The sequence below is a fragment of the Aquarana catesbeiana genome, linkage group LG04 (genome assembly GCF_042186555.1).
Source record: "Aquarana catesbeiana isolate 2022-GZ linkage group LG04, ASM4218655v1, whole genome shotgun sequence".
NCBI classification, from domain to species: domain Eukaryota; kingdom Metazoa; phylum Chordata; class Amphibia; order Anura; family Ranidae; genus Aquarana; species Aquarana catesbeiana.
In genome coordinates, this window is record NC_133327.1 from 202042226 (window position 1) to 202067932 (window position 25707).

General features: G+C 45.8%; 1 protein-coding gene across 1 annotated transcript in view; it reads right to left on the reverse strand.

Annotated features, from left to right (window-relative positions):
• Positions 1–17092, reverse strand: part of KPNA4 (karyopherin subunit alpha 4) — a 56436-nt gene extending 39344 nt beyond the window's left edge. Inside the window, exon 1 of the mRNA XM_073626115.1 lies at positions 16628–17092. Coding sequence (XP_073482216.1) covers positions 16628–16696 — 69 coding nt within the window. The 5' untranslated portion in view covers positions 16697–17092. The remainder of the gene's footprint in view (positions 1–16627) is intronic.
• Between the last annotated feature and the right edge of the window lie 8615 nt (positions 17093–25707).

Sequence of the window (25707 nt, forward strand, 5' to 3'; positions counted from 1 at the left end):
GTGGAGAGGAGAGCCTATCAGTGGCATCTCCTCGCAGGGGACATCCAAAAATGTAATCAGGGCACTAATTACAAAACAGCGCCACCAATCAGTGCCCATAAGTGCCACCTCATCAGCACCCATCAGTGAAGGAGAAAAAAAAATGACTTAGTTTGTCAGTAAATTTTGTAAATTAAGAAAAAAAAAAACTTTTCAAAATGGTCGGTCTTTTTTTAAAAAAAAAAAAAAAAATTTAAAACCCAGCAGTGATTAAATACCACTAAAAGAAAGCGCTATTTGTGTGAAGAAAATTAAAAATCTCACATGGTTACAGCGTGGCATGACCGCGCAATTGTCATTCAAAGTATGACAGTGCTGAAACCTGAAAATTGGCCAGGGCTGGAAGGGAGTGAAAGTGCCCTGTAGGCAAGTGGTTAAAGAGGGAGTCCCGCAGAAAAAAAAAAAAAAAAAAAAAAAATTTAAGTCAGTAGCTACAAATACTGCAGCTGCTGACTTTTAAAATAAGGACACTCACCTGTCCCAGGGTCCAGGGATGTCGGCACCCGAGACCAAATCGTCCCTCGGCCCTCAGGTGCTGCCGCCGCCATTCTCTGTAAGGGAATCAGGAAGTGAAGCGCTGCGGCTTCACTTTCTGGTTCCCTACTGCGCATGCACGAGTCGCGCTGTGCTTCCTAACTGTTCCCCGCTGTCTCTGGGACCCGTGTGTGTCCCAGCAGACAGCGCGATGGGGACGGGAAGAGACAGACACCTGTGGGAGTCTATGCCGGAAGTGGGTGCAAATACCTGTCTTAGACAGGTATCTGCACCCCCTCCCCCCTGAAAGGTGCCAAATGTGACACCGGAGGGGGGGAGGGTTCAGAAAAGCGGAGGTTCAATTTTTGTTTGAACCTCCGCTTTAAGGTACTGAGGCCGATTTACTAAAAGGAGTTGGGAATCTTCAAATTGTATTGGTGTTAACTCATTGTGTGTAGATAAATAAAAAGTATTTTGCTTTTCACAATTTGATTAATAAAGTGAATCGCCACTCATCAGCCTCATGGTATCTACTTCTTTCACAGGAGCCTTTCATTGAAATTAAAAAAAACAAAATTTGGAAGGATCACTTGATTTCTGCATCCAAATGCACTGGACATAAGCCACTGTCCCCAAGTACACAGTGTCCTACAACAGAAGCCAGTAACAGGAGGCATGAGTGTGCAGTATAAATTTAGACAGACTTTGAAATAAGATAATGCTGCATAGCAAAACATTATAATAGCTCGCTTTTAAAATAGCCAACATATACATACATTTCCTCAGCAAGAAAAATTAGTAATGTGAATGCAAGACAGTGCTACACAACTAGGGCTGCAACTAACGATTATTTTCATAATCGATTAGTTGGACGATTATTGTTTCGATTAATCGATTATTCGGTTAATAACCGTAAAAAAAAGTGTGGTGTATAATTTAGTTAATGTGTAAGTTTTTTTAAAAAAGGTAATTTATTCTTAAATATCTCTATGCAGTGGTAAATATAAATAACCAACTATATGGTTAGGGAGCAAAATATCGAATCCACTCTGAGCATAACAGACAGAAGAGATATACTGTATATACTATTAGAGGAGATATACTGTATATACTATTAAAGGGTGAATCTGGTAAATGTCATCACTTAGTGATCAAATTTTTTTATTAAAAACAAAAACAATGTCTTCCTTCAAAAAAAATGTCATTTTAAGAACGTTTGTTCTTTCATTCAGTGAATGTACAAAGATTTTTCGTCTGAATATTCTCGTCTGAAAATTGATCGGTGTGGCCAGCATAAGGCTCAGTACACACCTGTGCAGTTTGCTTTTCATCTGTTTCTGCAGTGCTTTTTGCTGTGCGTTTTTGATTTTTGTGCACGTGATTTTGCTGTGATTTGCGTTTTTGTATTTGTTTGGCCAATTTGTTGTTGGGCAGATTAAAAAAACACAAATTGCTGCAAAAATGACATGCTTTTCTGCAGCTTCTCTATTGAAGTATATTGAACCAAAAAAGCACCATTTGGCGTGAACGTGTCCCATAGGAAACCACGTGAATGAACTGTAGTGCGTTCTGCAAAAAGCACCAAAAAACACATAGATGTGAACCAGGTCTAAGACGTTTAGTAACATAATGGGGTGAAAAAAAAACTAAAATTAGCCCTTTATAGTACAAAAAAAGCAGATAATCACTACTGTAAGGGGTTAATTTTTTTTTTAGTGTAGAACTGTGAAAGTAATATTTACAGTAGCGATTATTTGCTCTTTTTGTACTATAAAGGGCTCATCTTAAGTTTTTTTTTTTTTAACCCCATTATGTTACTGGCCGATTAATCGATTATGAAAATAGTAATCGATTAATTTCATAATCGATTAGTTGCCGATTAATCGATTAGTTGTTTCAGCCCTATACACAACACATGCATTTATCCATATACACCACATCAAATAGAAGAGACCTTTATACAAGCAACCAGTACAAAGCAGGCTGGTTCTGTCTTATATGAATGGGAAACGAGGTGACACAGTTTAGGTATTAAAGCCATATTCAATACAAAAAATATTTTGAAGATCAGTAATTCTTAGGTGTAGTGGCTGAATTTTTTTTTTTTTTTTTTTTTTAGGCCCCCCACTAGGGCTGGGCGATTTAAAAAAAAAAAAAAAAAAAAAACCTTGATTCAAATCAAGGTTTTTTTTTGTTTTTTTGGACACTGCGCCGGTCCTGAGGAGCTGCGGGCCGGAGTTTTTAGGCAAGGCCGCGGCTTCGGCCTAGTCCTCGGCATCCGGCCTCGCTGTCTAGGCCGAAGCCTCACCTAAAAACTCCTGCCCGCAGCTCCTCAGGACCGGCGCAGTGAAAAAAAAAAAAAAAAAAAAATCTAAAAGAAAAAAAATCGATTTGCTTAAATTTAGAATCGATTTGACCTCTCAACTCGAGTCAGGATTTAAATCGATTTTTTCCCCAGCCCTACCCCCCACCCCCTTTATTTTCACCTGGTGATTCAACCAGTAACACCCTTCCTCTGGGTAACATTGCTCTGTATGGAGGAGCAGTAAAACCACCCTTGGACAGCAGCATTGTCAATTCTGTCCTGGAGACAAAGCTATCCATCTGTAGCATTGTCCGACTGGACTTGAACCACATGACCAGTCATCAAAAGAGACTAATAAAGCAATGATACACAAAATTGCTCATCACCAGGACATTGTCTGAAGTTTGGCTCCCTTTGGAGACAATACAACCCTGTGCAAACAGAAGGTCCAGAATCTGTCCAACCCAGAAGGATGGCATTCATCCTGACAATCTTCCTATGTAATAGATGAAAAAGCGCTACCACAAGATATCTTGGCATGGGTCTTGGAGCATGCAACAAGACGATCAGAAACATTTTGGACTTGCCCAACATCAGGGGACAATCCATTTAATGTTCTTAAATAAAACTGAGCAAAAAGAACCATCTCGAAGGTGGACACTAGGGATGCACTGAAATTTTGGCCGAAAGTGGCCTTTTCGGCAATTTGCCGAAAGGGAAAAATGGTCAATAAGGAAGCTGAAAATGGGGCGGGGCTCCGCCCCCACCCCTGGTGCCGCCCATTACGGGGGTGTCCTATAGCGCAGAAGAGAGAGGAGAGCCGCATGTGCAGTAGGAAACCAGCTGAGAAGACGCAACGCTTCACTGCCGGTTTCCCTTAGTCTAGATGCCGTTGGCAGCACTTGATAGCGGATTGAAAAATCGACTCAGGGGAGAACATCACTGGATTCTTGGACAGGTAAATGCCCTTATATTAAAAATCAGAAGCTACAGTATTTGTAGCTGCTAACTTCGTTTTATTCTGAAGGAGCCTGGAGCTCCTCTTTAAAGAAGGTCCATCTGATGTAGTGCTACTGATCCAGCTCTTAGCCACATGCTGGGGAAAAAAAAAAAAAAAAAAAAAAAAAAAAAAAAAAAAAAGGGGGGGGGGGTTCCATTTCCTTCTGGTGCTCTGACACAGACTGACCAAAAGCTGGTGGGGTCTCTCTTCCTCCTCCTGGAAAGGGAGACTCAGTATTTAATACTCCTTCTAAAGCATCTTGGACTGACTCAGAAATATTAAGCATCTGTGTTGACAGATTTTTTCATCAGATTTACTCATTGTGTGTACTAGGCATTACTGAGATAGAGAGGATCACCCGATAAAGAGGATGCAGAATTAGTTACTTTCAGATTCTAAGTTTTTAAAAGTCCTTCTAGAAGTACAAGATGCAGCCTTTTCTTGCCAATTCTCACCCTACATATAGGGCTGCCGATACTCATGAAAATGCTCTGGATACCGAAACTTTGTGGTGTGATTTGTGTCAATACAGAATGGACGCAAATCGCATAGGATTTTAACAGGAATGTGGTGCAATTCCTGGCTGAATCGCACTGCAATTTCCCCACCGCTCGTGTGTATAGAAAGGGAAGTGTCATCTAGTGGGCAGTTTATAAAAATTTTTTTTAACTTACATTATTAAGTACATATCTGGTCAAATGCAAAATGTGCATAGTGTCCCGGTCCTGTCGATGATAGAAAATCACGGCAGCTGGAGGAGATGTATAGGCGGTCATCATCATTTCCGCCCTATACCCATGGGGTCTGGAACTTCTCCAGTGGCCACGATTGGCTGGAGCCACAAGACATCACTGTCGTGCATGCGCGGGTGCCACCGGTCACGGCATGGGTCTCTGAAGAAACGGCACGGATTGGCCATGTCATCAGCTACATATACAGTAAATATCTCCTAAAAGCTGCACGTTTAGGAGATATTTACAGTACCTATTAGGTACAAATCATTGATGTTTACAACCACTTTAAATTGCCCGCTGTGTATAACATACATACTCATTATACAATTATATATATATTACACACACACACACACACACACACACACACACACACACATATATATATATATACTCACACGATGTGTGTGTGTGTTGGGGGGGGGGGGGGGGGACTCACCGCATTCCTGTTCAAATTGCATGCGATTCTAGGCCGTGCTATTTGCCCATTTATTTTGAATGGACGCAAATCGCTCTGCAAAGTATCGGTACCGGCAAGTACTTGACCAAAAGTATAGTTACTCGTGCTCGCCGATAAACCGGTATCCATGCAACCCTACCTACATACATTGTAAACAATGACAGGAGGACATGTCAGCAGGAGACAGAAACAATACACAGGATGTTTCCAGTGAAAAGCTGTGCATGGGAGCGTTAGCACCTGTCTTGGCCTCTGGAAGGGCAGGCGAATTGCTCATAGCACAGCCAGAAAACAGACTATGCTGGCATGGATGTGCTTCTATGCCTAGCATGGTTAATTTGAGATCGGAAAGCAGGGGGACTGGCCAGTATCCCAGGTATTTTGCACAAAGGAAGAAATACAAAGCAAACCGGATACTTTTTAATACAAGTACATGCTACAACATACGCATCAGGAACATCAAATGTTGGGGGTAAAGGCCCGTACACATGATCGGACTTTTTGACAACAAACATGCAAATTAGCTGTTTTGGAGCAACATCCGACCGTGTGTACGCTCCATCGGACAAACTTTTTCTGTTTCCATCGGACTTTTGTTGGCTGTGCGAATGGACAAACTTTTCGGCAACAAACTACAGTACGCGGCCGCGAGAATGTTACCAGCGCGAACCCATCGCGCTGGTTCTCGGCGACAGGGTACTGTACATCTTGCGCTGGCTGCAATAGGAAAAACACATTTTCCTATTGCGGCGAGTGCGAGAGGGAATTCCCCTCTGGGGGCACGCCAGGCCCTTAGGTCTGGTATGGATTTCAAGGGGAACGCCCTACGCCAAAAAAACGGCATGGGGGGTCCCCCCAAAATCCATACCAGACCCTTATCAGAGCACGCAGCCCGGCTGGTCAGGAAAGGGGGTGGGGACCAGCGAGCGTCCCCCCTCCTGAGCCGTACCAGGCCACATGCCCTCAACATGGGGGGTGGGGGCGCCCTGCGGCCCCCCCCCCACCCTAAAGCACCTAGTCCCCATGTTGATGAGGACAAGGGCCTCTTCCCGACAAACCTGGCCGTTGTTTGTCGGGGTCTGTGGGTGGGCTTATCAGAATCCGGGAGCCCCCTTTAATAAGGGGGCACGCAGATCCCCACCCAATGTGAATGAGTATGGGGTACATGGTACCCCTACCCATTCACCTAGGGGAAAAAAAAAAAGTGTCAAAAAACACACACACACACACACACACACACACACACACACACTACACAGGTTTTAAAAGTAATTTATTAGGCAGCTCCAGGGGTCTTCTTCCGACTTGGGGGGGGGGGGGGGGTCTCTCAGGCCTCTTCTCCCTCTCTCCGGTAAAGTCTCCGCACGCTCTGTATTTTCTCCGGTGCTTTCTTCCTTCTGCCGGGCTCCTCCGCTATCTTCTTCTCTTTTGCTAGCGGAGGAGTCCGGACATCTGGATCATCTTCTTCCCTCTTCTTTTCCAGAGATGTTGACACGACGCTCTCTCCGGCTGTAATGCCGTCTGTGCGCTCTGCTATGACTTATATAGGCGGTGACCCCGACCCCTATGACATCACAGTCCCAGGGCATGCTGGGACTGTGAGGTCATAAGGGGGCGTGGTCACAGCGTCCTATGACCACGCCCCCTTATGACCTCAGTCCCAGCATGCCCCGGGACTGTGATGTCATATATAGGCGGTGACCCCGTCCCCTAAGTCATAGCAGAGCGCACAGACAGCATTACAGCCGGAGAGAGCGTTGTGTCAACATCTCTGGAAGAGAAGAGGGAAGAAGACGATCCAGATGTCCAGGCTCCTCCGCTAGCAAAAGAGCGGCAGAAGATCCAGACACCGGGAGAAGGCGCCGGAGAGACCCCCGAAGTCGGAAGAAGACCCCCGGAGCTGCCTAATAAAATTACTTTAAAAACCTGTGTACTGTTTTTTTTATTGACACTTTTTTTTCCCCAGGTGAATGGGTGTGGGTACTATGTACCCCATACTCATTCACATTGGGTGGGGGGCCGGGATCTGGGGCCCCCCTTATTAAAGGGGGCTCCTGGATTCTGATAAGCCCCCCCCCACCCTCAGACCCCGACAACCAACAGCCAGGGTTGTCGGGAAGAGGCCCTTGTCCTTATCAACATGGGGACAAGGTGCTTTGGGGGAGGGACCCCCCTCCCCCAAAGCACCCATCCCCCATGTTGAGGGCATGTAGCCTGGTACGGCTCAGGAGGGGGGTGGGGGGCGCTCGCTCGTCCCCACCCCCTTTCCTGAGCGGCCGGGCTGCGTGCTCGGATAAGGGTCTGGTATGGATTTTGGGGGGACCCCCACGCTGTATTTTTGGCGTAGGGGGTTCCCCTTAAAATCCATACCAGATCTAAGGGCCGGGTATGCCCCTGGAGGGGGAACCCATGCCAGTTTTTTTATTTAAAATTTGGCGTAGAGTTCCCCCTCAAGATTCATACCAAACACAGTGCCTGGCATTGGTGGGGATCCAAGTCGGATCCCCGCATCAGTGTGAACCTGGCTCACAAGGTGTCAATCTCGCCAATAAAAGTGGCAAGATTGACACAATATCAGACAACAATACAGAAGTTGACCAAAGAGTGGTGGTAGTAAAGAGCTGAAAAACCACGTGATTTGGTGAAAGTTGGCTGGAAAAGTCCTGTCTTTATGCAAGACAAACTTCTGGCCAACGCCCTTTGTACAAAAATCCAAGGGAAGGTTTGTACAAAGTCCTATCGTGTGTATGGGGCTTAACATTTACTATAATAAAAGGAGCTACCAACCCCTAAGGAATACTAATGGACTGAGAACAATGTACAAAGGGTTAAGCAGAAGAGGTTTTGTGTTATTTGCCATTGCAGGCAACAGTAGCAGTAGTTGAAAGTCTATCAAAACTTGGACACCTCCAGATAATACAAAGCGGAGCTGCAAAGTAGAGCTGCATGATTCTGGATAAAATGTGAATCACGATTTTATACTTAGAAGACAAGATACTGTGGGGGGTTAAATCGCGATATCAATTTTTCAACGATTAAAGTGGATGTAAACCCTCACATATACCCAGTGAAGTGAATAGCGTCAGATAATAGATTAAACAAATCTCCCTACATAAGTTTTACACATATATCTGCTGTCTTCCGCTTTATACACTGTTTAGAAAGTACATGACCTGTAAGAATTTTCTCTTCCCGTTCCAGCAGGGGGAGGGGAGTCTTGCCATGCACTGAGACAGCTGATTGGAGGAAAGGCACACACCCCCCTCCACATAGGCAGAGACTTGCAGAGCTGTTCTGTGAATTTATCTGCTAATTTATAGCACCTGCCCTGACACAAATTTCAGCTTGGTTTTATCATGCATCAGAGAACTTATCAGCATGATAACTTCTGACAACAGAAGAACAGAGCAGGAGAAAGCCACCAGACTTAGGACTTCAAAGAGAGATAAGAAAACACTGCAGATATATATAGGTGCCGAGCTCAAATTTCATTAAATTCATTTACATCCACCAATTGTGCATCTCTTCTGCAAAGAAGGGAAAAAGCAGCCGTATGTGTCCTGACAGCTGCCTCAGCCACCTCAAATTCTGCACAAGAAGAAGCACCAGCTGTGCGGGCAAGCTCTATATGTTGTGAAGTAGCAGAGGGAGTGTGAGCACGCACCTCTAAAAAAATGTAACAGACTGCAACCGCAATGGTCATTCGCAGGCATGCACAGCATCAAGAGAAAACTCATCTACAATGCAAACAGTGAGGAACACAAAACTGCAGGGGTTACAACAAAAACACCACCAGCTGTCAGCACAGAAACATTAACCAGAAATAATAATAATAAAAAAAAAAAAGGGAGGGAGGACCCAGTCTGCTATACACCCATGGCTAGGAGTAACAAGTAGCTGTGTGCTCCAGTAATACTGCATATGATCTAGCCAAAGCACACAGTGAATTCCCAGAATGGCCATTGTAACTGCATGCACAAGCTTGGGTCTCGACACTCAAGGAAACACCTTAAGCCCCATACACACGTTTAGATTTTCTGCAGATGGAATATTGACAGGGTTGTCACCAGAGTGCAAGACCATCGCATTTCCAGTATGGAAAAAGAGTGCAAACCTGGACTATTGTATCCAAAATCGAGTGAAAATCTAGCAGAGATGAAGATATTATCCTGAGGATGCCAAGAATAAAGCAGAGCTCTACCCAAAAGGGGAAGATCCATTTGTCTGCCACCCCCCCCCCCCACATCGCTGCCACATTTGGCACCTTTTGGTGGGGAGGGGGCGCGGGTGCTTGCTCCCACTTCTTGCTCAGTTCACCACAGCGAACTGAGCTGCAAGTTCACCCCTCTTTCCCCCACAGCCTTCTGGGATACTTCACAGGTTCCAGGAGACCGCATGCCATTCACAAAGTGCAGCATGTTTTGCGCATTGGGAAACCAGCTCTGAAGCACCAGTAACCGATTAAAGAATTGGCTCGGGTGAGGACACCGCTGGATGCCTGAATAGGTAAGTGCCCCAATATTAAATATTAATACAGTATTTGTAGCTGCTGACTTCATTTTTATGGCAGGGGGCAGGAGTTTCTCATTAAAGTGGAAGCAAAGGCAAGTCATAGTGTGTTTAAAAACATTAACTCCCTACCTCTGCATATTTTTTTTTTTTTTTTTTTTTTTAAAGAGACCAGTGTAAAAACATTTTTTAAATCCACTTCAGTGCAGTCAGTGGAAGACAGGAAAGATAAGAACAGCGCCTTCTAAGTGTAGCAGGTTAGTAGTTAAATGGATAAAAGATGAGCATAAAAACACTCAAAAAACGGGCAAGATTATCTAGCATGGTATATACTGTATTCATCCGCTCTGTCTCCAGGTGAAGCCGGGCGTCACTGGCTGTGGTTGTCGGTAATCTAGCCACAATCTAGTCGTACTGCTGGCTCGCAGCGCTTCTGGTTTGCTGGGGCGAGAATTGACAGGTGCGCGGTGACTGCATAATTTCTGGGTCAGAGCATACGTGCTCCTACGTCAGGTTTGGCAATAGAAGTCAGCAGGTGACACCATGGCACCATAAATTCAGTCCCATTGTCAAGCACTCCCTGCAGCTTCTCAATCACTTGCCCACACTGAAAGCGCTAAGAAGAAAAAAAAAAAAAAAAAAAAAAAAAAAAAGAAAACAAAACCTAAATGATCTATTTTATAAGAGATATGACTGAGGATGGGGGAGGCAATGTGTTAGCTTTTACTTTCACTGACAAGGTGTGAGGGCCTAGAGCAGGGGTCTCAAATTACCTGAGGGCCACAGGACAAAATTTTCACATCCAATAGGGGCCCCGCATGCAAACTGTCCTTTCCCCCAGCACTGGTGTCAGTGGGCGCACCATTAACCCCCAGCACTGGTGTCAGCGGGTGCACCATTAACCCCCAGCACTGGTGTCAGCGGGTGCACCATTAACCCCCAGCACTGGTGTCAGCGGATGCAATATTAAACCCCAGCATTACCCCCTACACTCCACAAATACCCCCTTTTCACAAGTTTCAACCCCAGTCACGCATCTAAGGACTTTGCGCAGCTTCTGTGTGATGGCTCACTTACCTCTCCTCCTGGCAGTCAGCTGGTGGCCCGATCTTCTGCCTCCCGAGTCCTCTCCTCCTGTCAGGTCCTGGCTTCATCACAGGCCTAGTGACAGGGCACCCTGAGAACGCCACAATCTTCCGCCCTGAGGTGGCAGCTGGACCCTGGATCCAGGGCCAGTGTTCTGTCGAGAAGTGCCCACTATCCAATAGTGCCCGGGACGAACTGCGCATGCGCCGTACATAATAGCACACCATAAAATCAGCTGTTGTGTCAGCGAGACGGCGCCGGCGCACAATAGCTAACTGAAGACATTTTTCAGTCAGACTGTGCCTTGAGCTGCTGAGGAGTGTTCATGTAGGTGAGGGGCGGAATTTAACATACAGGGCGTGGATGTTTTCAATTATGGCCAGTGCTGCAAAGATGGGGGCGGAATTTTTAACGATGCCCAAACAAATCTGCTAAACAAATCATCTGCTATTCTTCCTGGAGGCCAGATTTAGCTAGCTAAACGTTTAAAATTCTGCCCCCATCTTTGCAGCAGTGGCCATCCTTGAAAACATCCGCCCCCTTCATGTTAGATCAGCACTGGCCTTCAATGAAAGCATCCGCCCCATCATGTTAAATTCTGCCCCTCACCTACATGACCGTGCCTCGGCACAATCTGACTGAAAAATGTCTTCAGTCGGCTATTGTGCGCAGGTGCCGCCTCGCTGACACAACAGCTGATCGTAAAATCAGCTGTTGTGGTATAACGTACGGCGCTTACGCAGTTCATCCAGGTGTTCTGTCGAGAAATGCCCCCCATCGAATAGTGCCCAGGCTGAAGGGCGCATGTGCTGTACATAACATCACAACAGCTGTTGTGAAGGCGAGACGGCGCAGGCCAACAATAGCCGACAGAATTTTTTTTTTTTCTGTGCCCTGCGTTTCCCCGGTGAGTTCATGTCCATGATGGGTGGATTTCTACACGTTGTGGGCAGATTTATGGGCACTTTGGGGCGGAATTAGATGGCCAGTGCTGCAAAAAAATAAAAACTTTCTGACAGGCGGATTTTTACATATTTTTGTGTACTGATTTATGGGTACTTTGGGGCAGAATATCACAAAGTTTTCTTTTTTGCAGCACTGGCCATGTAATTCCGGTACTTTGAAACCCCTGGCCTAGGGCATGCTTTCAGTTTTTATGTGCCTGTTCATTCATTTCTCCTGTAGGCAGCGGCATAACCATGCTGCTTAAATTCATGGACAACAGAGAAAGAAAAATGTTTTTTGAAAAAACTGTCCGTTCCACTTTAAAAGTTCAGTGGACCCCTTTGTAAAGGTAGAGTGGAACACTACCATGACAAGGGTGGAAGCTGTGATCCCAAAACATCAGTTTCTCACAATGTCATGGTGTTTCAATAAACATTTAAAGCTCGCTCTATTGGCGAGATATCTAAGCTTCAGTTCCTAGCTTAGTACACATAAAGCTAATGCAAACTGGAGTTAGTATTTGACAGGGAAACATAAAATCTTGCAAAAGAATATTTTGCATTCTCCTATTGAGCCAGCAGGTAGGCAGGGCTCCTTTTCACATTTTCTTTGCTTTTGTTTTTTAAACATTAGATCTCTTTTAAAGTGGAGCTCCAATCAAAGGGGGAAGCTCCGCTGTCTGCACACCCCCCCCCCCCCCCCAAATTTGGCACTTTGGGGGGGGGGGGGGTACCTGCTCCCACTTCTGGCTTAGGTTTTAAAATGGCATTTGCATTTCAGTACTAAAAGTAGCACTAACCCATTCCCTAGCAAAAAAAAAAAAAAAGGGGAAAAAAAAAAAAAAAGAATTAAGGCAGGTGAAATCAAGCGTGCCATCAGTAGTAACCACACACAGGTTGGTACAGGTTGGTATAAGAAGGGACTAAGGGAATCAAAAAGTATTCCAAAGAAATATGTGCATAGCACAGTAAAGCCTTTCTAGAACTGAAGGTGTTCACACGTCTGTCCATATCCTATATTACAAAATAAGAAATTTCAAGACAGTGGGTGGAGCCGTGCAAATCATTCCTTTACGCACCACTCGTCAGATGCACATCCAGAACTGCTGGTGTACAGAGAAAATATAGCCCAATATTATAGACTATACATATACACTGATCAAAATTTGGCTGATCCAGCAGGAACTGGATGAATTTCAATCCATGTATGGCCACTCAACAGAAGTAGCTTTTTCAATGTACTTTAGTCAAAAAGTCCATACAAAAAAAAAAACTGGAATGCATAGTGTGAACCAGCCCTCAGAGAATGAAATAAGTCTCCAACTCAGAGTCCACTTATCTACATTATCCTATTATCAGTTAGCACATGGCCCAAAGTAGTGTGGCAAAAAGATTAGTACAAAAACACTACAATGGGAGGAGATCTACCACCAAATGTCTGTATGCAAACATTCAGGATCTTGTTACAACTACTATAAAATTGTTTGAACAAAGCTTACGTTTTAGTTATTTTCACTGGGACAGAAATTTAAAGGGTAAGTTCACCTTTACAGAAAAATCTAAGGTGAACTTACACAGGACCCCCTCCTCACCCACCCCTGTCCCGCTGATCTGCAGCGCGGCAATCTCTCATTCTGAGCCCCGGTATAGCCCCCCTCACGGCTCCGGGGCATAAGAAATCCCGGAGCTTAATCTCCCAAACATACCCCGTCAGGAGGGACATTTAAGAGAATTCTAACTGGTCAGCGCCGACCAATCAGAGCCCACGTAGCACGTCTTCTCAGCGGGGACGAAGAGTGAAAGCTGCTGGGATTTCTAAGCCACGGACCCCTGAGGCAGCTATACCGGGGCTCAAAACAGGAGATCGTCGTGCTGCAGGTGTGCGGCCCTAGTTGTCACCAGATCAGAATTAGAGGGGAAATCTTCCAATAAGGACACTTCAGGGAAATGTGTACCAGAGCATTTCCCTTACTTTGGACAGATTTTCTCTCACCGCATGTGTATGAGAAAGTGAAGGAAATGCTCCCCAATGGGACAACAATGTACACCTGCAAAAGTGTTTATACACCCATAGGATTTTTTTTATTAGCATTGCTACTGGGAGCAATCAATTCTACCTGCTTTTCATGGTGCATGTTTCACCTGTGTGTTTCAGGTGCAGTGCACTAAAAATAAATTCCAGCTTGCTGCATCTTTGATCATTTTGATACACTTTTATCACAATGCATGTGAACACTGACAATGCACCTAAAACCCATGTACAACGCAATGCACAGATCTGATGCAAGCCTAATGCCTCATACACAGGATCAGATAATCGTACGACTTATCATTCGCATTTTGTTGCATAGTACGAATATCGAATTCATCAGTGCATTTTGCACTCTACGAAATGTATGATTTTTTTCGTAAGATTCTGGAAAACCTTCCCGTTTGTGTAGCTACTTATCGGAAACGATGTGAAATACGTGTGACCCGTGTCTGCGGCGCCTTTTGGCTATTTCCATTCGTATTGTCCTCCCATCTCCTACCGGGGTTATTTTCGTGATTCCGATCATGCGTGGGGTTTGGCTATCGTTTTTTTAGTAGGCGCATACTGTACCGATTAAATGATTGTCGTTCGCTGAGCTATCGTCAGAGCAAAGCTTTCATGCTTGTTCCTTCGGATATTGTTGGGCAAACGGTCAACGAAAGCTGTGTACTAACGATCAGACTATCGTGCAATTAATCCAAAAATGTTTTTTATTATCCGATTATCTGATAGTGTGTACGAGGCATAAGGCTGTTATGATCCTTACTTCACTACCTGGTGGGTCACTGACCTGAAACAAGCATAACAACCAAGGAGATCTGAAGTCTATTTTGTCCTGATAACCATTGTCATTGGGACTAAAAGTGAGGTAAACAATCAAAATGTTTCTGTCTTTCAGTAGCAACATGTTACAGCAACAGTACGCAGCTGCACAGCCAGATGCCCACACGTGTAAATGCTAGCGCTGGGGAGAGGTAAGAGTTCGGACAGCCGCATCTCTGGATCATGGGACAGGCGAGTGTGTGTTTATTAAAAGTTAGCAGCTACACTTTTGTAGCTGCTGACTTAATAAACACAAAAACTACTGGAACTCCACTTTAAAAGAGAAAAAAAAAATATGGCAGGGCTAAGGTGAAAATTGACTGCCAAGCAGTGACTACATTATTACAGAAGACACTATTCAGGTAATCATGCAGTGTGAGTATTGTGGTTGCCCGAATAGCTCATAGTGAAGACTCCTCCATCCCCACGGTTTAGCATGGGTGAAGGAATCTATTACATGTCTTGTTTAGCCTGCAGAAAACCAGTCAATCCCCAGCCATGCTAAATAGTGTGGATGGAGGAATCTTCACTATCAGCTAATCAGGGAACCACAATACTCACACTCCTTGAATACCTGAACAGTGACTGCTTGCAAAAGAATGTCACTTAAAGCGGAGTTCCACCCAAATTTTGAACAATATCTGTATGTATTCTCTTCCTTGCCTAGATGCTGACATCCCGTGGGAGTAGGCGTGTTTCTAGCCTCTCCCAGACTCCTGGGAGCTAGTCTCAGGCTTCCCAGGATGCCACTGAGCATGTGCGGGAACGAGCAGTGAATGCTGGGAGCACAGCATTCACCACATCCAGGAAATAAATGCTTGTGGGCTTCAAATGCCCACAATGAAGATGGAAACCGCCTGCAGTGAATAATATAAGTTATTCTTTCCGACGACATCTGACACACAATATGTGAGTATGTAATGCTGAGAAGAAAAGTTTGTGAATGAACTAAAAAAAAAAAAAAAAAAAAAAAAAAAAAAAAAAAAGATAGATAGGTGGACCCCCGCTTTAAATGTGGCAGCTGCATTAGTTTTCTTTAGGCCCTTTTATTTCCACCTGATGATCTGGCCAGCAAGTGTTTCTTTTCAGCAGTACAAGCTGACCTGCAGAGGTAGCAGTTAGGAGAACTGAGACAAACCATTTAAAAGGAGATGTATGGGGTACATAATAAACCTTACCTCTATGCTGCAGCTGTTCAACATTGGCTCCAAGACTGAGAACTGAGCAATCACATGACTGCTGATCGCTCAGTTCTCGGTCTGCTCGGAGAGCAGTAACTAAGTCGCCGCTCTCCACTCTGCCCCTTCGGCTGGAGAAGGGGCAGAGCCCACTATAGGCTGACAGGAGAGTAAAATACGTGCACTCCTGTGACTGACAAGAGAAGTAGTAGTCCAGAAAAAGCTTTGGCAATACTTCTCTTAAAGCTGTTGTAAACCCTGCTTTGTGTTTTGTTTACCTACAGGTAAGCCCATAAAAAGGCTTACCTGTAGGTAAAATTAACCTCTCCTGAACGTGGACTATTTAAGAGATATTCAATCCGCATGCAGCCAGTGACATCAGCGGTGCATGCGCTCAGGAAGTCCATCATAACGTGCCGGATCTTCAGAGCTTCTTCCCAAAACTGAGGCCTCCCCAGCAATCTTTACTGGCACAATATGCCATCGCTCCCCATTCTTAGCTAAAACAATGGCATTAGATGTGATTGGCCCCTTAGGAGAGGGGCGCCCCCATATATATGTCCCAGGTGGTTCTATAGATCAGTGTTTCTCAAGTCCAGTCCTCAAGGCGCCCCAACAGATCATGTTTTCAGCATTTCCCTCAGATGAGAGGGCTGTGGTAATTACTAAGGCAGTGAAATTGATCAAATCACCTGTGCAAAATAATGGAGAGCCTGAAAACATGACCTGTTGGGGCGCCATGAGGACTGGAGTTGAGAAACCTTCCTATAGAGGGTGAGCACCAATCTCCACAAGGGGGGGGGGGGGGGGTCGTAGTACAGGACAGCCGCACCCCGGTCACCCTACACTAATCATCCAGGTGGATGGAGAAGCGGGATCCGCCCTGCTGTGGAGGGGGATCGGCCTCCCAGCACTCGAGCAGCGGCAGGCCCAGGCTCAGCGACGTCACAGCTGGGCCCAGGAAGCGCTTGGGGCCGGCCTTGTGCGTGCCGGTGTGTCGGAGCCGGGCTCAGAACAGAGGGTGGGGGAGGGAAGGAGGTCTACCTCTAAGTCGCGCCCTTTGTTCTTGAAGTTCTTCAGCCGCTGGTTGTCCAGCTTGTCGTTGTCAGCCATGATGGGAGCGCCGGGGCCTCTCGCCCGCCTGTGTCGGAGTGTACGGGGAAGGAGGAGGGGGTGGACTTATGGACACGGCTCCTCCCGGACTGGGGAAGCGCTCCTCACACCGAAGCTCGCCGCTCACACAAGACTAGCGCACTCTACAGCCGTTCGTCAGGGCGGAATGCCGGTAACAAGAAAGCCTCGAGCTGGGAGAAACGACCACGCCTACAGGCAGGGATCCCCGAAGTTGATTGGTAGCTGCTTGACCCTGTGGGGGGCTCGGATTGCGCAAGACTTCCGGTGGCTCGTCTCTCCCCCAACCACTTAGAACGCTGCGACACTGAGAAGAACGCGGGAGGATGGCGCAACTAGGATCCTGGACTGTGTGCGTCACGTCCGGCGGGGGGCGTCACGTATAGCGTGACGTGCTGCTGTTATGGGGCAGTATTTTGTACCGTACATGGACACGGGCGCGAATTGGCCTTACAGCGACTGCTCCGTGTTGTGGATTCTCTGTATTAGGTCGGGTCTACAAGGGGTACACTACACTCAGAGGCTGTATAGGGGGCGAGCAGAGGCTTTGTAGCTGAGATAGACTATGAGCCATTAGCCCTCTGCTGGTGATAAGCAGTACTGCGGGTACCTCCGTTGTAAGTGCTCAGGAGGGGGGAACGTGAATTTACAGCATTACAGAGTTTTGTAACAAACACGTACTCAGTGCCATCTGTGTGACACTGCTGCTTCTAAGAATCTAAGGCCTCTGTCACATAGGCCTAGCTGCTGACTCATGCTCTACAATGAAGTGCATTGTCATTAGAGATGGGCCCGGCGTGATCAAAATCCCACCTGTCCGATCCCGCCAGGAAGTCAGCTCTGCACAGCACTAATCACAGGCATTGAGACAATTCCTGGTCTGCAGCTGCACAGATCAGGAAATGTCTCGCTGCCTGTGATTAGCCGTGTGCAGTGTCAGCTTCCTGGCGGGATTTTGAACACCCTGAGCCCATCTCTAATTGTCATCAGCAGCTAACCTGCAGTTGGTAGGAGATATGCCGCATCCTGCATGTTCGGTATAAAAAGGGATTTCGCACCAAAATCTTTCCTCACTGGCGGCTGGTGCTAAAATTTTTTTTTTGTGGGGGCCGCGGCAAACAACCCCCCCCCCCCCCCCCCCAGGTCTGCACTCACCGCTCTAGCGGTCACGGCACCCTGGCTTCTCCTCTTGGCTAACCCGGTCTTCTTTAGATCCCCCTCCTGTCCTGATTGGCCGGGAGGAGAAGCTGGAAGCCGATAGCGAATATTGATTCACTAGTATCACAAGTGAGAGGGCACTGCACCCCAAGCACAACCTTTTTCAAGCCAATTATAGCCTCAGGCTCTAATCACATGCTTGAAAAAAAAAGACAGACCACATAGAAGGGCATTAGTCTGGCGCCCCTTATGGACTGGCTACCACTGGTTGGGACCCATTTCCCTCTATTGATGAAGTGGCAGGTATCACCTGCCAAATATGACACATCCCCCCTTTTTTTTTTTTTTTTGCCGCACTGCAAAGCACAACTTCCCAGATGCAGCAATGAGTCACTCCAGTGGTCATTGTCTAGTTTTTGACCGGCAGCTGAGGTGAATTAAAAATACATCTCAACCACCTCTTTTTGCTGCCTGACACAGCTGTGCACATGTGAAAGGGGCCCAAGGCCGGGAGCTGGTCAGTCACCTGATCGATGATCAGTCAGCTCTCGGTCAGTTGACAGCAGCAAACAGAGTTGGTCCTTGAGTAAAAGCAGAGCCAGCTATCAATCAGGAAGCCAGATTGGTCACAGCAATATTGTGGGGATCCTTCCCCAGCCTGGCACAGCTCCTCCCTACCAGTTGATAGCAGGCAATAACCCACTATCAGCTGGGTCACAGGCGTACAATGGCAAATGTGCTCCTGTGACCCAAAAGAGAACAGCCAAAAAATGTGTGTCTATACTTCTCTTTTAAAGTGGATCTTTCTGGGGGGTGTCCGGATGTGAGTGGAAGCAGACGTGTTTGTGAGGAGCTCCGGGAATCCTGTAATCAATCCTTAAGCATCCATGCACCTAACTGCCCAAAAAACCTGATTTCCTGCCTGCCTGTTCCTCTCCATCCCCTGCCAAGTTCTGAACCTGTATTGAGCGGAGGTTCTGTCTTGAACATCCAGGGCGTCACAGATCCTGCACACCTGTGGCTGCCACCCTCTTGCCGGCCTGTACCCTGCAGAAGCGAGCCGATCCTGGCTGCGAGGTAAGAGACTCCCCTTCGTCATCTTGCTTGCCCTTCCACCTGCCTGGCGTGGTCCGGTAGTCTGCCAGGCTGCTGAAACTGCTCGTCGCGGCTGCAGCCTAGTGGTGCCTGCCGATCACCACTGTTTCCTGGGCCACTGCCCCGCGGAGGTGTGCCACGCCTGGTCTGGGGTCAGGAGTGCGGACCTTGCTGTTCCCACCTGCCTCACCATCCATCCACCTCCCTGCTGTGATCAGGAGTGCGGACCTTGCTGTTCCCACCTGCCTCATCATCCATCCACCTCCCTGCTGTGATCTGGCGTGCTGCCCAGCGGAGACTGCTTATGTGGGGCCTAGTGTCTTTTACCATCCTTCTGCCTCTATCCCATTGCTCTGAGCCATCCCTGCCTGGTACTCCCAGCCTAAAATCCTCACTGAACTGCCACTGCCTGTGTGTTTGTTAAAAGGTGGGGGGCTGCTGGTGAATACTGCTTGCCTATCCGGACTGTAATCTCCCGGGGCTCAATACCTGCTGCCGACTTGAATTACCCCTAGCTGACTCCTGGATGCTGATCTGGTCCCGGATAACTCTGCTCTGTAGGGGTCCCCTTTGGAGACTTGTCAGATGTCCTCCTCCTCAAAAAAGGGAAGAGGAATTCAAAAGCCGCTGAGATTAACTTACCGCCCCGGCTACCGCCGCCCCCTTCTCCTCGGTCAGATCCCACACTGATCGGACGACTTCGGGCCTTGTTGGCTGATTTGTAGATGGGTCCTGTGGAGGAGCCAGCCCCACTATCTCAAGACAGTACAGCCATGATCCTTGCTGTGATCGAGCAGAGCAGGACCTCACTGCTGGTGCACATCGACCATCTTGCTGAGGAGTGTAATTTTATAAGAATTACCTCGACAAAATGGGGGGAGAATGACCGAAACTGAGTTCAGAATATCAACCACCGAAGACCTTGCAGCCACCCACGCCACCTCCATTGTCGAATTGCAGCGTAAAGTACAGTCTCTTGTCGCAAAGTCAGATGACGCTGAAAACCGCCTCAGGCGCAACAATATCAGAGTCCTGGTGCTGCCTGAGAGAAAGGAAGGAGATCGCCCTGCTGAATTTGCGGAAGAGTTCTTTAAAAATCTCCAGGGCCTTACGGATGTCCCTCCCACCTACTTGGTTGAAAGGGTCCATCAGGTGCCCACAGGCTGTGCCATCCCAGGGAACCTTCCCAGGCCTTTCCTGGACTGCTTCCTTAACTGTCGGGATAGGTACAGTTTTCTCTCTGAAGCCTGCAAACATCTCACACTCAAATATGGCAACTCCTCCATTCTGCTTTTCCCTGACTTCTCGGCTGACTTGCAGCGGAAGAGAAAAACCTTCAACGTTGTTCGTAGAGGGCTCAGAGATAAGAACATAAAATACAGCATGCTCTACCCCAGCCTCCTGCGGGTCCAGCATGACGGACAACCCAGCGGATGCTGACAACTGGCTGATCACCCTGCATTGAAGGACTCCCCCCGCAAAATTTCCCACATCCTTGTCTGCTCTATCCTACTAAACTTCCTTTAAACACTGGAGCCAAAGGTACCTCGACACATGATTCACACTTGATCCCCACGGTTTGTGTTCTAAGAAGTGGAAGACCTGGTGCTCTCCATCTACCTGGAGGAATTACTGCCGGTCCCTCTTACCGTGATGGGACACATGTCCCTTCAATCTCGCCTACTGTTACAGGTTTCACACGAGCTGGGAATCCCCCTGGAACTCTGAGCCTCAAGTAGGTGTTTCCCAAATTTTGGGATTGAAACTGCTTTGACGACAGTTGGGGTTATGTCCGAGAGTAGGGAGTTACATATACCTTTAATCGGTTACAAAGTTTACCCAGATTTCTTACACTATTTTTCTTGCTGGACTATGTTTTTTTCCTTTTTTTTCTTCTCCTCAGGATACCCAGATGACTACATAATCTGGACTACCTCTCCCCCTGGCTTCTGGGCATGACATTGTTGGGTATGGGCCTTCTATGCTCCTAATGTTACCAAATTTTTCTATTTTAAATGGGTACAGATCTGAAGTTGATCTCTTGGAATATCAAGGGTCTGAACGACAAAGTGAAAAGATCTCTGTTGTTTACGTTTCTGTAGTCTCATAAATCTCACGTTCTGTTTCTGCAAGAAACTCACCTCATGGGCAGTAAGATCCTGGCTCTTAAGAGGGCATGTGTTAAACAGGGGTTTCATGCCACTCACTCCTCCTATGCAAGGGGGGTGACCATTCTATTGAGCAAGTCACTACCTTGCTTGGTGGAACAGGGGGATGCTATATTAATTTAATTCTTGAAATGTATGCTCAACGCTGGGCGATGGTTATGTGTATATCCCTCCTCCGTTAGACCCCACCATCTTGTATACTATTTTCACAAAACTCGCCCCCCTCCAGGTCCACAAAATTATTCAAGCCCTTTTAGATTTGCCCATCCTGAACTGGTGCTATGGGCGGACACTCTTGGTCTTTAAGAGTTTTGGAGGTGGAGGTATCCAGAGGACAGGACTTATTTGCATATCTCAGCTACACATAAATCGGGATCACGCATAGATTTGTTGTTTGGGTCTGCTTCAACTCTGTCACATGACAGGGTGGCCTCCTTCCTCCTGGCAGGTCTTTCCGATCACTCCCCAGTAGAGTTATGCTTGACCCTTGACGCCTCCCGTGAACCGGGATGCTGGAGGTTGGTGTCACATTGGATAGACAATCCTCAAATCCAGGAGGTGGTGGGACCCAAACTTACAGAATACTGGGCGCTCAACAAGGGTTCAACTTTCCTTGATGTAGTTTGGGAGGCAGACAAGACTCATGCCCAAGGGGAATATGTCTCCTCTATTAAGACAGTGAGATCCGGCTTTACAATGCAAACCATTTAATTGGAACAAGACGAGAAAATGGCGTTGGAGCTCTTTACAACGCATCCAACACCTGAAATCTGTGCCTCCCTAGCCCAAGCGAGCAGAGCTTCGAAACTCCATTACACCTTGCTGGTGCAATCAGATACGCGGAAGTCTGCCGCCAAACTTTTTGAGTCGGGGACAGGAACGGTAAACTATTGGCCAACCTGGTGGGAGAGCTCTCACTCCAAACAGCAATTCCTAGGATTCAGACTTCCATGGGTGGTCAAATTACAGACCCTGAGGGTATACTGAAGGAACTTCATCTCTTCATTAGCAAATTGTACGATGATCCAAACCTTACCTTGGCTGAGGCCATACACTTAGGAATTGGGGGGAATCACCTTGCCTTCTCTTTCTTCTTTTTTTTTTTTTTTCAAATTTTATCTTTATTCAATTTCAAAGGTTTGAAATACAAAACAGCGCCTATTGAGCATTCCCAGGCTCAATATAATACATAGAATCAAAAAACAGACTTTATATCCTAAGTAACAATTAAATAATTTCCTTCTTTACCTAGTCAACCAAAAATAAAAAGGTTTTAAAATGAGTTACCTTTGTTCTATCTGACTTAGCGTTTATTATCTAAGGGTCCATGCCTCAATAGGTTTGTATCGCTTGTGATACACAGCAGAATCCCATTGGTCTGCCATCTCTCTACCCCCACCTCTACCTCCCTACACCCTCCTCCCAGCCCCCCCCCCCCCTCGAGAGGGATAGAGGGGGAAAAAAAGAACATCCCCCCCCCCACCCCTTTCTCAGTCTCCTCTCTCATATCGCATCTACTAAAATGCCATACTTCCAAAAGCTGCTGTACCCAAGCAGATCAATGGTTAACCAGCAACTAATATTTTGTTGACAAAGTAAAGTTGGTCCATTGCGACCATGTTTTACAGAAGCAGACTTCTTGCTTATTTAAAAATGCTGTAAGTTCCTCCATTCTCATGATTTCATTTACCGCTCTTATCCATTGGCCTTTAGAGGAGGGATTGGGGATTTCCAATGTGTTGGCACACAAGCCCTAGCCACATTCAAAAGATGCCTCACCACTGATTGTTGATATTTACTTTTTGAGAGAGAACTAAGATGTAGTAGACAAGAAAATCCTATTACAGGGGAATTGGCGCTGTTCAAGAGTGATGAAAATATATTAAATAAAAAATAAATGATAAAATAAAAGAAAAAAATAAAATATAAAAATAATTATTCTCTGAGTAATAAATCTAAACCAAACACACTAATGTGCGATAAAGTGCAAAGTCCTAGAAAAATATCTTGTCTGAAATATATAAGGAATCAATAAAATTCATAAACAATAAATAACAGTGATATTAATAACACCAAATAACGTGCTGAATAGCTAGGTAGCAGGGGCTCGTTACAATGGGCAACACTGACCCGTACCGTTTGCCAATGTAAAATTGGCAGATAACACCTGGTTAGCTTTAACCACTGTTATTGGGTAATCATATAGGGCTTCTATCCATTTCATTGCATTTGTCCCAATTCCTATATATTGAAGGTTATTTCTCATAAATCTCCAACTCACCCTATCAAATGCTTTCTCAGCATCTGTGGAGAGAAGCATTGCAGGAAGTTTGGTAGAGTTGCAGAGATGTATAACATTAAGGGCTCTGGTAGTATTATCCCTCACCTCTCTGCCAGGTACAAAACCTGACTGGTCCACATGGATAGTTCTTTCCAAATAGGGAAGAAGTCTTATTGCCATCTTTGTAAACAGTTTTAAATCTGTATTAAGAAGTGAAATTGGTCTGTAGCTGGCACAGAGTGAGGGATCTTTATCGGGTTTCAAACGTATGGTAATTTGCGCTTGTGTGGTGTCCTTCGGAATAGAATTGCCCTGTAATATTGAATTGAATGCTAATACAAATTTAGGGGCTAAAGTTTGACTAAATGTTTTATTATAAAATAAAGTGAACCCATCTGGCCCTGGGGCCTTACCCACCGGAAAGCTCTTTAAGGCCTTGATAAATTCTTTCTCTGATATAGGTTTATTAAGTGCTATTTTTTCATCGCTAGTAAGTTGTGGAAGGGAGGAGTCTGCAGTATATTTTCTTATAAGATCTCTTTGGGTAGATGCCAGGTGAGACATTTTGGTCCGGCAGGTTATATAAACCCAAGTAATAATCTTTAACCACTTCAGCCCCGGAAGAATTTACCCCCTTCCTGACCAGAGCACTTTTTGCGATTCGGCACTGCGTCACTTTAACTGACAATTGCACGGTCGTGCAACGTTGTACCCAAGCAAAATTGACGTCCTTTTTTTCCCACAAATAGAGCTTTCTTTTGGTGGTATTTGATCGCCTTTGCGGTCTTTATTTTTTGCACTATAAACAAAAAAAGAGCAACAATTTTGAAAAAAACACATTATTTTTTACTTTTTGCTATAATAATTTTTTTCCTCAGTTTAGGCCGATATGTATTCTTGTACATATTTTTGGTAAAAAAATTTGCAATAAGCGTATATTGATTGGTTTGAAAAGTTATAGTGTCTGCAAAATAGGGGATAGATTTATAGCATTTTTATTATTATTTTTTTTTTTTTGCTAGTAATGGCGGCGATCTGCGATTTTTTTTTTTTCTTTTTATCATGACTGCAACACTATGACGGACAAATCGGACAATTTTGACACATTTTTGGAACCATTGGCGTTAATACAGCGATCAGTGCGATTAAAAATACATTAATTACTGTAAAAAGGGGTTAACACTAGGGAGCGGTGAAGGGGTTAACTGTGTTCCCTGGGAGGTGATTCTAACTGAAGGGGGAGGGACTGACTACAGGAAGTGACAGATCGTGGTTCCTAGCTAGTCCTGTATGAACAGAAAAGGGAAGTGTGTGTTTACACACACTCGTCCCTCTTCTGTGTCTCCTGGTCATGATCGCTTGTGGCCAGCAGTCATTGCGAATTGGCACCCCTGCTGTGCACGCGCCTGCTATCCGGACCCTGCGAGACCACATACAGTAACGTGGTTTCGCGCAGGGGAGCCAACCTGCCGCAGTAAAACAGCAGCTGGTCCAGAATCTGTTAAAGCAGTTTGCTATATCTACAGATTTAGAAGCTTTTCAATTCTCTGTATGCGCAATAACCTGAATAAGGGTCTGTGTGGACGGGGCCTGTATAGAGCATGTGAGAAGTCTACCTACTTTATTTCCAAATTCATAATATAGGCACCTACTGTATAGCATCCTCCTCATTTTGACTCTAGATATCATGAGAGACTTGACCTGTTCCCATAAATTTTCCAGTTCTATCATTGATTGCTTTACTTGTGATTTCTTATGTTGAGTTTCGATATGGTGTATACGTGTTATTAATGAGTTCAATTTTTCAAGTTGTTCCTTTTTGTGCCTAGACCCAAGTTTGATCATAGATCCCCGATATAGCATTTATGAGCTTCCCAAATTGAAAGCTGACATCCTGTGTGTCATTCAATTCAAAGAAAGTTGAAAGCTCAGTTTGGAGTTGTGTCTTTGACACTTACTCCTGCAAAATACTTTCATTAAGACGCCACCATCTGTTCTGGAGAGGTTGTGTAGCGATACTAAAAGACAAAGCATGGTCTGATATAATCATTGGTTCTATAGTGCTTGTCGCCACATCCTCTACAAGTACACAAAAAAAAAAAATCAATCCTAGAATAAGATTGGTGTACAGGGGAGTGGTAAGTAAAGTCTCTTACATTGTGATGTTGGAGACGCCATATGTCTACAAGCTGAGCTTCGTGCAGGAAAATATACGTTGGCAAGTGTTATGGCCTGATCACCAACTTTGCCATGTACAAAAAGATATCTGCCCTGAGGGTCAGATAGCTGGT